General features: G+C 38.4%; 1 protein-coding gene across 19 annotated transcripts in view; it reads right to left on the reverse strand.

Annotated features, from left to right (window-relative positions):
* Window positions 1–2,187: 2,187 nt before the first annotated feature.
* ZDHHC20 (zinc finger DHHC-type palmitoyltransferase 20) overlaps window positions 2,188–13,331 on the reverse strand; it is an 80,533-nt gene continuing 69,389 nt past the window's right edge. For 2 of the 19 annotated variants that reach the window (XR_011378911.1, XR_011378913.1), the window contains 4 exons: window positions 9,573–9,662; window positions 8,515–8,559; window positions 8,052–8,125; window positions 2,188–5,468 (listed from right to left, as the gene is read on the reverse strand). Coding sequence is in view for 12 of the 19 variants with exons in the window: in XM_008259911.4 (XP_008258133.2) it covers window positions 6,966–7,003; window positions 8,052–8,164; window positions 9,573–9,662 (241 nt within the window). In the remaining 7 variants the exon portion in view is untranslated. Of the gene's footprint in view, window positions 5,469–6,925; window positions 7,004–8,051; window positions 8,165–8,514; window positions 8,560–9,572; window positions 9,663–13,331 lie in introns of those variants that run through there. The other 17 variants (XR_011378909.1, XR_007921211.2, XM_070049149.1 and 14 more) reach the window with 10 other exon arrangements.

Here is a 13,331-nt window from a genome sequence, read left to right on the forward strand (position 1 = left end):
GCACCTGGTAGGAAAAATTGCATAAAAAATACAGCAAAATAGAATCAATTACTTACTCAATTTTCCTCTCTGAAGGCAACCCTATTAGTTGATGGTGTATCCTTTCAGATACATCACAGCATATGCCAGCCATAAGTGAAGGTGGGGCAAAAGGTTGTTTCCAAACTTTGGTTTTTTCAAACAGTACTCCTACACTGCAATGAATAATCTTATAAGAGGGTACTTTAAAAAGATCATGGGCCGGCGCCACAGCTCACTAGGCTAATCCTGCGGTGCCGGCACACTGGGTTCTAGTCCCGGTCGGGGCGCCGGATTCTGTCCCCGTTGCTCCTCTTCCAGTCCAGCTCTCTGCTGTGGCCCGGGAGTGCAGTGGAGGATGGCCCAAGTGCTTGGGCCCTGCACCCCATGGGAGACCAGGAGAAGCACCTGGCTCCTGCCTTCGGATCAGCGCAGCGCGCCGGCCGCAGCGGCCATTAGGGGGTGAATCAACAGAAAAGGAAGACATTTCTCTCTGTCTCTCTCACTGTCCACTCTGCCTGTCCCAAAAAAAAAAAAAAAAAAAAAAGAAAAATGGAGTTGAAAGAAGTTTATAATTAAAAAAAAATCCATGCATGAGAGGGCCTGCCAGAAGTTCATGGAAGGTGCATAGAACTATGCATGGACAAATATATTTTCATTTTTCCAAACTTCTTGAAGGTTTGCTGAATACTCATGTACTGCAAATTCACACAATTTTCCTAAATGCAAAACTACTAGGTCAAAGGATATGGGCAGTATCTGAAAGCCTGAGCTATACCGCCAAACTGCTCTCCAGAGACTGCAATACACCAGCGTAGCCCACCATCAGAATGGGAGTGTGACTATTCTTTTTCAAATTTCAGGGGATTCTGTAGGCTCTGATGCCCACTTAGCTTTAATGGTAACTTGGGCAAACATCACAGGAAAAAAATCTAATGGATGTGAAATTCATTACATTTTTTTTCATCTTCATTGTTCACTTTGTGGGGTTAATGACTAAAACAGTCCTCTAGAATTTATAATCTAGTGAGTTAGCTATAAAGTGTGCATAATGAATATATTGTAAAATAAAATAAACAAATACAACGCTCTAGGCAGCATAAGTGGTAACTTGGCTTGGGGTCATGTGAAGTAGGATAGAAGCCTACTGGGGAGTTGGAAAGCTGGATGAAAATAATTAGCTTATGTGGAAGATGAGAAGGGAGGAGGCAGTCTTGATGAGAAGTATGTGAGGAATTACAGAGAAGAAATATCACTCAAGGGGCAGGCAGAGTGAAGGGATTAAGATACTGCTTGAGATGCTCTCATGCCACATCAGAGCGCCTGGCTTCATGTCCCAGCTCCACTTCCAGTTTCAGCTTCCTGCTAATATGCACCCTGGGAGGCAGCAGAGGATGGGCCCTAGTACTTGGGTTCCTGCCACCTGTGTGGAAGACCTGAATGGAGTTCCCAGATGCTGATTTTGGCCTGGCCCAGCTCCAGCTGTTGCAGGAATTTGGGGAGTGAACTAGTGGATGGGAGATCTCTCTTTCTCCTTCTTGAATCACTCTTCATATTAACATAAAAAAAAAAAAAAGAGGCCAACATGATTTTACTCTGCCAGAGTGATTCTCAAAAAACCAGCCTATAAAAAATGACAAAAGCTGAGGCCAATGTGATGTCATCTGTTCTACTCTTTTGGGGAGTAGGTTTTGTCGGGGAGAAGGTTGCTTCATCTCTATAACCTCTCCTGGTTCTTGCAAATATTGTGAAATATTACTAGCCTGAACAGTGAGAATCACAGCTCAACCTCAAGCCTTCCATATTCAGCAGCTTCACTAACACAACTGTACCCCTCTGAAAGGGAACTGGGCACAGAGATGCCATAAAATAATTCTATACAAGATAAAATCTGTTACTCAGCATTTTAGCAACCACAACTCAAACACTTCATAGTGACTCAAGATCCTAAAGTGACTTTTGAAATTAAACTATATGCAGTGAAGGCTAAACTCTTTAGGTTTTGAATAAACTTAACTAAAGTGCAATTTCGTTGACTGAAATGTTACCTGCTGGAGAGGTGGGTTCCCCCAGATTATTAGCCAATTGCTTGCTCTAACTGAACACTATTTTACCAGATTTCCACGCTGATCAAAAGTAATTCATTCTTTATAACAAGAACAAAAATGGTTCAAATACAAGGCTTTACCTTTATTTATTAATAAAGTGATCAATTATGATTTTTGAAGTAAGGTTGAAAATGTTTTGCATACATGTTAATATAGGTTAGGTCATCCAAAAGACAAAGCAGAGTTAACATCAAGTCATGGTTGACGATTACACAAATGAGAAAAACAAGCTGGTGGTACTTGGTAAGTAAAGACAACCAAAGTAAACCGTATTTCAAATTTGTTTATATAAAAGCATATTAAAGTTCCCTTTAAAATATTGTCCATCTTTCTTTTAAATGGGCATGGACTCCTCTGAAACCATGCACGTATATAATAAACAACTAATAGCTTTCTTAATCTTTTAATACAAATACAATTCCTTGCTTCATTATGTAATCCAACAAAATAACAGAGTGAAGTGATTAGAAAAATATGAATCTTTCTGTTTCTATATTGTATTTTAAATTTAAACTGGAAAATACAGTGCAGATAATATGAAATATATGGATTTCAGATTTACATATTACTTGTATCTAACTGATTATTAGATATGGTCTTTATTTTGGCTGAAATGCAAAAATATGATTAATTTCTTAATAACAGTTTAGTTAAAAATACTTCCCATTGATAGCAGTGCCAGTCTGAGAACAACATAAGCGAAATACATTTTTAAGTTACTGTCTATTCAGTGCCCCAAACAGGCAGGTCCTAACACTAAGCCCTTAAATACATTTGCTTTAAAGATAACTGAATGGCAATCTCACATGTCAGATAATCTTTAAACAATCCTGTAAACATTGTCAAAATTTGCTTTCTAACAGAAGTTCAAGTAAACATTGAATATTTGATTTAAACTAACCTTAGAGTCAAACTCATTTATAGCTACATATGTAAAAAGTTTTAAAAAAATCACCCTTATGTAAAGATGAAACCTAACTTTGTAAACATGTTCATTTTTAATACCTAATACACTACAGCTGCTCTTTGGTTTGGCATAGTGATATTGGTCTGATGCCTCAGGTACTGAGTATTCAAGTAAGTCTGTACCCAGGTATACTAAGTCTCTTGTGTAATTTTTTTTTTAATGGCAATGGCTAGACCTGAAATTCAACTTCATTTTCCTTGAGTATTGTCACCAATGTTCAAGTTTTTGAAGACCAAAGATAGCAATTATAAATTTTGGCAGGGTTTCATTTGGACCTTTTCCCACCAAATAGTTGAGAGCAATAATCAATACCAGTTGAAATACCAAAGAGGCAGCCTTTCCCTGATCCCCATACCATTTGTAGGCCCTTGATAAACGGTCATTATGAATAAATTTAGCTAAATATTATTAAGAATGCAGCAAAATATTGGCTGTAGATTAAATCAAAGGTAACTAAAATAAGAGTGCTTCATTGAACATTTCTGAAAAGGTTTTAACTGTACTATTAAAAATGATGTTAAATAACAAATGAAAAGAATCATGAAAGATTCTAATACCATAAAGGTGCCTGAATAGGTTAAAGGAGAAAGTTAAGTTTCCTCAGTTGTTAGCTGTACATGCAAACTCTTTGATCTAAATGTAACAATACTCACAAAAAGTACCAGGTGTTTCTGTACGTAGTCAAATCTGTTTATAGACATTTACTGTGTCCTTGTAACTTACAGACTGCCAAACTGAATTTACATTTTGGTTGGAAATTGCTATCTCTTCACTCATTCTGAGTTTCTTCTAGAATCAAGATTCACACTAAAGAAACGAAGGTGAGAGAATCCATAGTATCAGACCCTAAACTAGGTTTTCAAGGCTAACACATACCTTCAGTTCAAAGGGGGAAAAATAACTTTTAGAAAACCTAATAATAGATTAGCCAATGGAAATAAAATAAATTCTACAAATTTTATACCCAGAGTATCAATTATAAAGTTTATGCTACATAAGGAAATTACAGAGCTGTCCCCTAGTATGTTGTTTAACATATGGATAGTACTTCAAGGATGTTTGTTAGGTGAATGAAAAGTGAGGTTATTTTGCAAAATTAGGTATCACAGCATGTTAGGAGTCATCCAGTCCAACTCATTCCAGAGCCCCTTGGCCCCTGTAATCTGATTTTACAAGAAGGAAACTAACCCTTAATAGTTAGAGATGCTGGTAAGATTTCTCCTTACCCACCCACTGGAAGCAGTGAATTGTTATGTGTATGTATGTGTGTGTGTGAGTGAGACAGAGAGAGAGAAAGAGAAACAGTATAAAGGACAAGTAACATTCCTGATCATATTATTCTAAATAGTTTTTTCCCTAGCTCAAGTTGCATCCCAAGTCACTGTTAAGCTGTTAAAAGATTACTGTAAAAATTTTCAAAATAATTTTTTGTTATTACCTAAATTGAAATTTGAAAGTCATCTCCATAGCGTGCTTTATTCTAAATAACTTTAGGATTGAAAATATTTCTTAACAGCTTACAATATACCTCCTATCTTTCCCTTGGCTTCTCTTCTAGCCATTTCCACCTGTTCACATTGTGTCCAATATCCCTATAGCACATGTGCCTTTGTTGTTCCCTGCCCATACAAATACTCCTGAAAGTTCAACCAAAAATAATTAAAAAGCAGAGGGGTTCCAAAATATTTCTTACACTTTCAAGTTTTCTTTAAGTCTTAGGCACACACTACAACATTGCATGGTTACATGAATGCTCTTAACTAAGTCAATTATACCAATATGTTCTATGTTCTAAATTATTACATTTAGGTATATGAATCCTTCTGTTATTTTATAGCCAAAAATAAAAAAACTTTATTAAAAATGTTGAAAAGTATAAAACAGTAATTATAAATTAGCAAATACCCAATTAAAAAAAAGTTTTTTCCTTATACAGTACAAGCAACAGTAATTTTGATATTATTCACTCTCCGCCACCATCTGCCCTAGAAGTACTTAAGTTTTTACCTTGTGTTTTAGGAGTGAAAATGTATATGGATACTAGGAAACAACTCTAATAATGTAACTCAGGTATCAGGAAAGTAAGTATGCCATGTTAACACGTGGTGATAGCTCATATTATAGCATCTCATACAGGTAAGCGTTATTTCCAAAGTAAAAATTAAGTCACTTCTGTCGCTGTGAGTGTGCTGCACAAATGGACACTTAGGATTAAGGCATCGTTCTGCTCTGGAGAAGGGCTTCTGTAGATCCAGCGAACTGTACAAAGGCTTCCTTTTTTAAAAATATATCTTCTGTTATACTTCAATTATCTCATCCCATTGATCATTTTCTTGCAAATAAAATTGAAAATAGTCCACAATGTGTTTAAATACCTATAAAAATAAAAACAATTACTGATTAAAACTTAAGTTTTTATTTCTCAAAATATTAAATGGTTTTGTGGGCTAAAGTATAAAGTTGCTAATAGAATAAGACAGGAAATATGCTCTTTAATACTATGAAGATAATAATAAATAATTTGAAAGCATTAAGGGGATATCACTGACTTTCTTCTTTCCCTGAAGCATCTACAAGAGTATTTTAATAGGGGTGTTTTTTTTTTTTAATGTTTATTTTTTCATCTACTTGAAGACACAGTGAGAATGAGAGAGAGTGAGAGAAAGAAGAGGGGCAGAGAGATAGATCTTCCATCTGCTGGTCCTCTCTGCAAATATCACAACGGCCAGGAGCCCAGAACTCTATCCAGGTCTCCATGTGGGTGGCGGTGGCCAAAGCATGTAAGCCATCATCTGCTCTCTCCCAGGATGTATTCGTAAGGAGTTAGATTACAAGAGTTGCAGCTGGGATTCAAACCAGCACTCTGATACGGGATGTGGGCATCTTAGCAGCAGCTTAACCTGCTGTGTTTGCTCTTAAATAGTCCTCCCTGGCTGCTGACTCAGTCCTCACTTGAGGAGCCACGCTGTCCACCTACACTGTTCTAAGACTGCTGTTAAGGCCTGAAGAAGTTCCCATGGCAACTGTTGGAGGCGTTTCAGCTGAGGAGACTCAACAACCACAAGCATCACGGTGCTATATTCCGCCTACATTAAGAAGCAATGCAGGACCAGGACTGAGGACCACAGTCACAGTTCACAGGGGCATGAAACTGACTCATGGTCACCACATTCAGCTTCTACAGCTTCTCTTCAGACTCAGCTCACTCTGCCCACAGGGACTGATCCTGTCCTAGGTGTCGATTCTAACTCGGGACACAGGTCTTGTAAGGACCTGCCTGCTGATAACGAGCCCTCCTGAGGTACAGCCTGAGGCGCAAGATGAGATTCCTCTGGAAAGCAAACCCCTGGCATTCAGGAATGGGCATGCCAGTAAATGCGTCATCCTCGCGCACGTCTGTGGTCTCCGGTTAGCAGTGCTCTGCTGCTGGAGCCTTCACAAACTAAGTAACATCAACGAATCACAGGTCGTTTCTAAACCTTTAATATTAGCCACTCTTCTCTGGATGCAATTTTTTTAATAGTGGGCAAATTCCCTTTTATTCTTGAATAAATGAATAAGATGCTGAACAAGTTAATTGTCCAAGCACCCATCTTAAACTCTATTTATTAGTTTTTCCATTAATCTACCAACAAATATTTACTAACATTATTGTACAAGTGGTAAGAAAATGAGACTTTTAGCAGATGTCATCTTCCAGTTTCTCCTGTATTGCCTATTTTTGTTGATACAACTGAAAGGTTAAAAAAATAGAATGGCATATTGTTTTGAGACAATGAGATATGTACATAAACTACATTTGTTCAAGAAAATTACCTTTATACTGTCTTACCTTGCTGCTATTCAAATGGTTAGTTATGAACAAGAGGTACTCAATTTTCTATTGCCACTGTAACATGGTTATTTGTCCCTGTAAGCACACAATTATACCGTGACATGACAAAAAAAGAGAAGTATTCAGTTTCTGGGTAAATGGTAAAACTGGTTACAGTGAAAACAACTACAATGTAAAACACTAAACAGGATTACGGTCCTTACCACTTATCTTCTAAAATCCAGAAGTGAGTACAGAGCATCAGGGGTCAAAGGCCTGGTTTTGATGCTTAGCCTCATAAAGATATTCATTGGCTTTAAACATGTTAAGTAGCAATAATTAAGAAGTCTACAAAATGAATTTTTGCCTTCATCCTATGCAAGGGATCTAATGATCTTAATGAAGGGCCCAAGATAATACATTAAGAGAACATTTTAAATGCTGCTAAAAGGTCAACACAATCAAATTCTCATAGCAAGTTCTTTATTATCTAGGGTTAGTACAAATTGAATGGAATGTCTCAGATCATTTTTCTGCATTGCAAGATGATGATGACAGTGTTACTACTATTACCATTAAGAACGACCTCAGATGTATTTAGGCTGTAATATAATGCTAAGTGTGCGGCTACACAATACTGCAAACCCTGAAAACTCCCACTTCAGTTTGATCAATTACTCCATGAATCCATGATTCGTGAAATGATTAAGAGTCTTCAATAAAAGGTTAAAATATATTCAGTATACTTTTTTAGCTAAGGCAGCAAGAGGACAGTGTTTTTCAAAAATTATTTTCAACTAAGAAAATGCTAACCTCTAAAGAATAATGTTGACTAAAACATTATTCAGAACAGTCAGTGCCAAAGGAACTTTCAGCATGTGGATGAAGAACGTGTGGATGGGCAACACGAAAGTCAGCTGCCAGAATAAACCCCATCACTGGGCATCAGACCCACCTCACTCTGTCTTCTTTCTCCACAGAAGCTACCTATGAACACAAACACCCTATATCTAATATTTATTAAAAAGTTTCACATGTTTTAGTAACTTTTAGTATCACATTATTTTGATTTTTCCACATTTATTAAATCTGTTGATTTGCACTTGAACCAGAAGCAGCAGTGTTTTCAAGTGAGAACTATTACCTGATCTGACGCCTTCTTCAGCTCCATTCTCCAGCCACTGAGATTCATTGTCCAACAAACGGTTTTTTGATTCACTAAGTGGTTTGATAGGAAAAGGTTGATTTGAGCCACTACTGAAAAGAGGATCAAGTGGTTTAGTAAATAGCTTAGTGCTCAATTCAAGATACTTAATAAATTAATAAGCAGGAAATTAGTATTCCTTCTCCTAAATATGTGAGGGCAACTCATGAGATCTCAGCACTACGAGAAACTATCTTCCAAAGAACACTATGCCCACAACCCCCCGTTAAATGGCTCTCTAGACCCAGGGATCTACACTTCAACACTGCCAATGAAAACAATTAGACAAAAGAAAAGAAGCTTCAGAGGCCAGTCTGAATGCTCATAACAGGTTAATCAGGAGCCGTAAGTGAGTGCGAGGACAGGTGAGGATCTATGTCTGTGGCCAGTACAAAAAAATTACCTGTCATTTCCCAAGTTTTCTGCTTTCTACCTCTGCAGTTTAGATCTAAGGGGAAAAAATGATTCAGTGATTTAGCGTAGACTTATTTTTTCTAGCTAAGAGATCCAGGAAGGAAGGAACAGAAAAAGGAAAGGAGGGGGAGAGGGAATAATATTTGTTGGGTCCTCATTATGGGCCAACTACTGTGTAAGTGCTTTGTTATATGATCTGGACTCTCAGAGCCACCTTTGGAGATAGGTATCATTCTCTTGGTTTCTAGAGGTGGAAAATGAAGTCAGATGTTTAAGTGACCTGTTTAGAACTGTAATAAATGTAAGAGCTCAAAGGCCCAACACCTCAGGTTGTAGATTCTAAGGCCTGTGTTCTTCCAATATTAGTAGGCTAGCCTGGACTTTACAGTCCTTCCTCCCTTATGGTTTATTTCTGTGACAAATGTATCTCAACTGCTTTACTTGGACAGAACTATTTCCAGCTTCTTTAAAATTTCATTTAAATTATTTTGCTGAATTTGTGAAAGTCTGTTTGCCATGACAATACTGAGAAAATTTCCTCCAAGACAGATGAATTAATAAGAAAAAAATTAATATTCTCTAATGTTATTATTATTGACATTGCAGTTTGAATCTATCAGATAAACTTTAAAATAAAAGAGTGATCAGTACAATGACTCATTTCTTTAAAAACATGTAACTGATAATATAAAGCAATGTAATAAAATGCTGGGAGAAATCCTAGCTGTTAGGAAGATATAGCATGTTTAGATGCTCTTAGTAGACATTTTCAGTTTTATGTGATTGTCTTGGCTCAACTGTTAATGCACTCACTAGATAAACATTCTCTTTCCTTTCTCAAAAGTAATATTTTGGGGATGATAAAAAAATATGGTTATCCTATATGCACACATTAACCCTCCATTAAAAAATTTAAAGAGAATATTTGTTTTCTGTTAATGTTGGCTGGCTGAATGACTTTTACATTTACCTAAAATATAAGTACATCTAACATGTTACAGTTTGATTTACAATAAACACTGAAAAACTTAAGGACAAGAAGCACACCTTCTGGGAAATTCATCTTGGTTTGCAACAGAAGCTTGTTCTGGATCCATCCCCACAAGGCGAGTTGGAAAACTGCAACCATCACCCAAGCTACATAATAGGAAATATTAACAACGACTTCAATTATATTTGTATTAAGTTAATCAAAGCAGTCAAATTTAATACTTGTATTTCAGAGTCATAGCTTAAAGAAATTATCACAACTTGTCATTTTAGAGAATAATTTCTAATTTTAGAGGGTTATTTCTACCATGGAAGACATAAACCCCTTTCTTTTATATAGTTTACATATATTTAGAAACAAAGTCTTCCATGCCTATTAAGATTATGATGCCTGTTAACTCGTGAAACACAGGTATTCAAATATTTGGGTAACTGAGCTGCTTAATCATTTCAGACAGCACACAGGCTCAGATTGAAAGATGTAAGCTCCACATATTTATTCATTTAACAACATTCATAAAACAAAAATTTACTGAATGTCCATGAGGTTCCGGTACTGTCTTAATCATGAATGAAACAGCACTGAACAAAGAGAAGAAAACCTCTCTCAGAAGCTTACAGTTTAAAAGAGCACAGGTATCCCCCCTCCTTTTTTTTAAAGAGTTTTTAACACAGTCTTTTTTTAACAGACTTATTTGAAAATCAGATTTACAGCACGTGAGGGAGAGATAGAGAAAGAGGAATGAGAAGAGAGATCTTCCATTTTGCTGGTTTATTTCCCAAATGGCTGCAATGACTAGTCCTGGGCCAGACCGAAGCCAGAAGCCAGGAGCTTCATTGGGTCTCCCACGTGGGTGTAGGGGCCCAAGCACTTGGGTCATTCTCTGCTGCTTTCTCAGGCACATTGGCAGAGAGCTGGATCAGAAGTGGAGCAGACAGGACTTGAACCGTGCCCATATGGGATGCTGCCACTGCAGACAGTGGCTTAACCTGCGGCACCACAGTGCTAGCCCCGACTTACTTTCACATTAAAATTTTTTAAAGTTATTTTTTATTAGAGAGAGAGAGAGAGGGAGAGGGAAAGAAAGAGAGGGAGAGACTAAGAGAGAGCTCCCAACTGCTGGATCACACTCCCAAATGCCCACAATGACCTGGGCTGGGTTGGGGCCAAAGCCAGAAGCCAAGAAGTCAAACCAGGTCTCCCATGTGGGTAGCAGGAACTCAATCACTTGATACAACACCATTGCCTCCCAAGGTGTGCAATTGGTAGGACACTGGAGTCAGGCATCAGAGCGGGGAATTAAGCCCAGACACTCTGATAGTGGAATGTGGGCATCTTAACCACCAGGCCAAATACCTGCTCCTACTTTCATGTCTTATTTATTTTACTTTTTAAAAAATTTGTACATTTGGACAGAGAAGGGAGAGAGATACAGAGCATGACACAGAGAATGAGCGAGTGAGAGAGACAGAATAAATTACCAGTAATTCATGTCCTATCCAGTGGTTCATAACCTAGATATCCCCAACAGCTGGGGAGCCAAAGCTGGGAGCTGGGAACTAATTCAGGTCTCTCATGTGGGTGGCAGGAACCCACTGACTTGCGCCATCACCTCTCCTCCCAGGGCCTGCATTAGCAGGAAGCTGGATCAGGAGCCAAAAGCAGGCATCAAATCCTGGGACTCCAACACAGGAAGTGGGGGACTTAGCTAGCATCTGAACTGCTAGGACAAACACCCGTCCCATACTTTCAGATTTTAAACACACCAAAATTGCATATGATAAGGACTTTTACTTTCAGCCAAAATGGAATGGTAAAGTTACATGTCAATGGAAATAGCCAGAAACTGAACAGTATAGAGAAAAACCTGTTTTCAAAATAGGTAACACAGAACTGTAGATCTGAGAGAGAAGGAAAATAAGCCAGTGAATCCCAGCTTTCTGCAGGGACCTTGGCACTGGAAGGGAACCAAGCAGAGCAAGGGGGTCTCACACTGAATCGAGGTGACAGAAGGGCAATGTGAGGCTCTGAGGCGCCTTGGCATCTGAGACACAGTTGAGAAAGGGAGATATGCAGAGAAATAACTACATAAATCTGTACAGTGTTGTCCTCGAGTCTTTTGATGAATACGAGGCTGCACTGGTGATATGGAAAAAAATTGGAAAGCAAAAGATGTACAATTCACAGAGTTCCCACAAAACATTCAAAGCTGACCAGTCACAGCAGAAAGATCTAGCTGAATGCATGGAATTGGTAGAGAGCCCCCTACTGCAGGGCTAAACGAGCCCTGGTGAAAATGCTACCCTGGATCCAATCCATAAAGCTTAAAACCTGTCTCAAAAAGAAGAAACTGAAACACAAGTAACTTAACTGCCTGTCAAGACAAAATTCAACATTCTTTAAAAGGAGACAATAAAACTGATACCCAGCTTACAAGGATCATTCAAAATGTCCAACGCCTAGGGGCAGGTGTTTAGGCTTAGCGGTTAAGATGTCCCTTACGACACCCTGATCCCATAGTGGAGTGCCTGGGTTTGATTTTCGAATCCACCTCCTGATTCCAGCTTCTGGCCAACTGCAGACCCTGGAAAGTGACATGTGGAAGTACAAGTGGTAGCTGGGTTCCTGCCACCCATGTAGGAAACCTGAACTGAGTCCCTAGCTCTTGACTTTGGCCTAGCCCAGTCCAGGCTGTTGTGGGCAACTGGGAAGTGAACCAGCAAATGGGAGCTCTCTTTCATCTGTCTGTCTGCCTGCCACTCAAATGAAAAAGAAAACGAAAAGTCCAGCATTGAGTCAAAAACTGCTGACAAGAAAAGCAGCAGAAACTGTGATCCAATGCTAAGGGAAAACAAAACAAAAAAACAGCCAATAGAAAAGAATCAAAAAGTTATCAATTTCAGTAAAAGTTAGCAAAGAAGACTAAAACAGCAATTATAAATGTCCATGGATGAAAAGAAAAAATGATATTATGAAAGGATAAGTGTAAGGTATTAGGAAAAGAACCAAAATTAACTTCTGGAGCTGAAAAATACACCTGAAATGGGAAACATACTAGATGGGCTGACCACCAGATTAAGTGCTACAGAAGTGGTCAGTGAACTTGTAGACATAGTAGCAGCAATTGACCAAGCTGAGGCAAAGAGAAATGACGATGGGGCTGGGAGAGAAGGACAGGGCAGCAATGACCTGTGGGTCACTACCAAGCAGTTTTACAGACACGTGTTTCAGAGTACTGGTAAAGCTGGCAGCAAGCGGATGAGAGGGAAGCACGCAGAAAAAAATCCTGAAGATAAATGGATACAAAATTATTCAGATCTGTTGATCATTATAGATTTCACAGATCCAAGAAGCCAGCCTAAAGAACAATCACCAAATAACTGCTTAAAACCAGTGACAAAAATAAAATCTTAAAAGTAGTCAAATCTTAAAAAAGGCACAGTAATTTACAAACAGTAGAATAAAGATAAGAATGAGGCTGACTTGTCAAAAACAAGATACACCAGAAGATATCAGAATAAAGTCGTTTAAAGGAAGGGATCCCTCATCTTCCCCAAAAAACACCCTATCAAATCTGGATTCTCTGTTTAGAGACAATAGCTTTCACAGTAGAAGAGGGCCCAAATCCCTAGGCCCTGCACCCATGTGGGAGACCCAGAAGAAGCTCCTGGCTTCAGACTGGCCCAGCTCCGGCAGTTGCAGCCATCTGGGGAGTGAACCAGCGGATGGAAGACCTCTCTCTCTGCCTCTCCTTCTCTCTCTGTGTAACTGTGACTTTCAAGTAAAATAAATAAATCTTAAACAAACAAACAAAC

The sequence above is a fragment of the Oryctolagus cuniculus genome, chromosome 9 (genome assembly GCF_964237555.1).
Source record: "Oryctolagus cuniculus chromosome 9, mOryCun1.1, whole genome shotgun sequence".
Lineage (NCBI taxonomy): Eukaryota > Metazoa > Chordata > Mammalia > Lagomorpha > Leporidae > Oryctolagus > Oryctolagus cuniculus.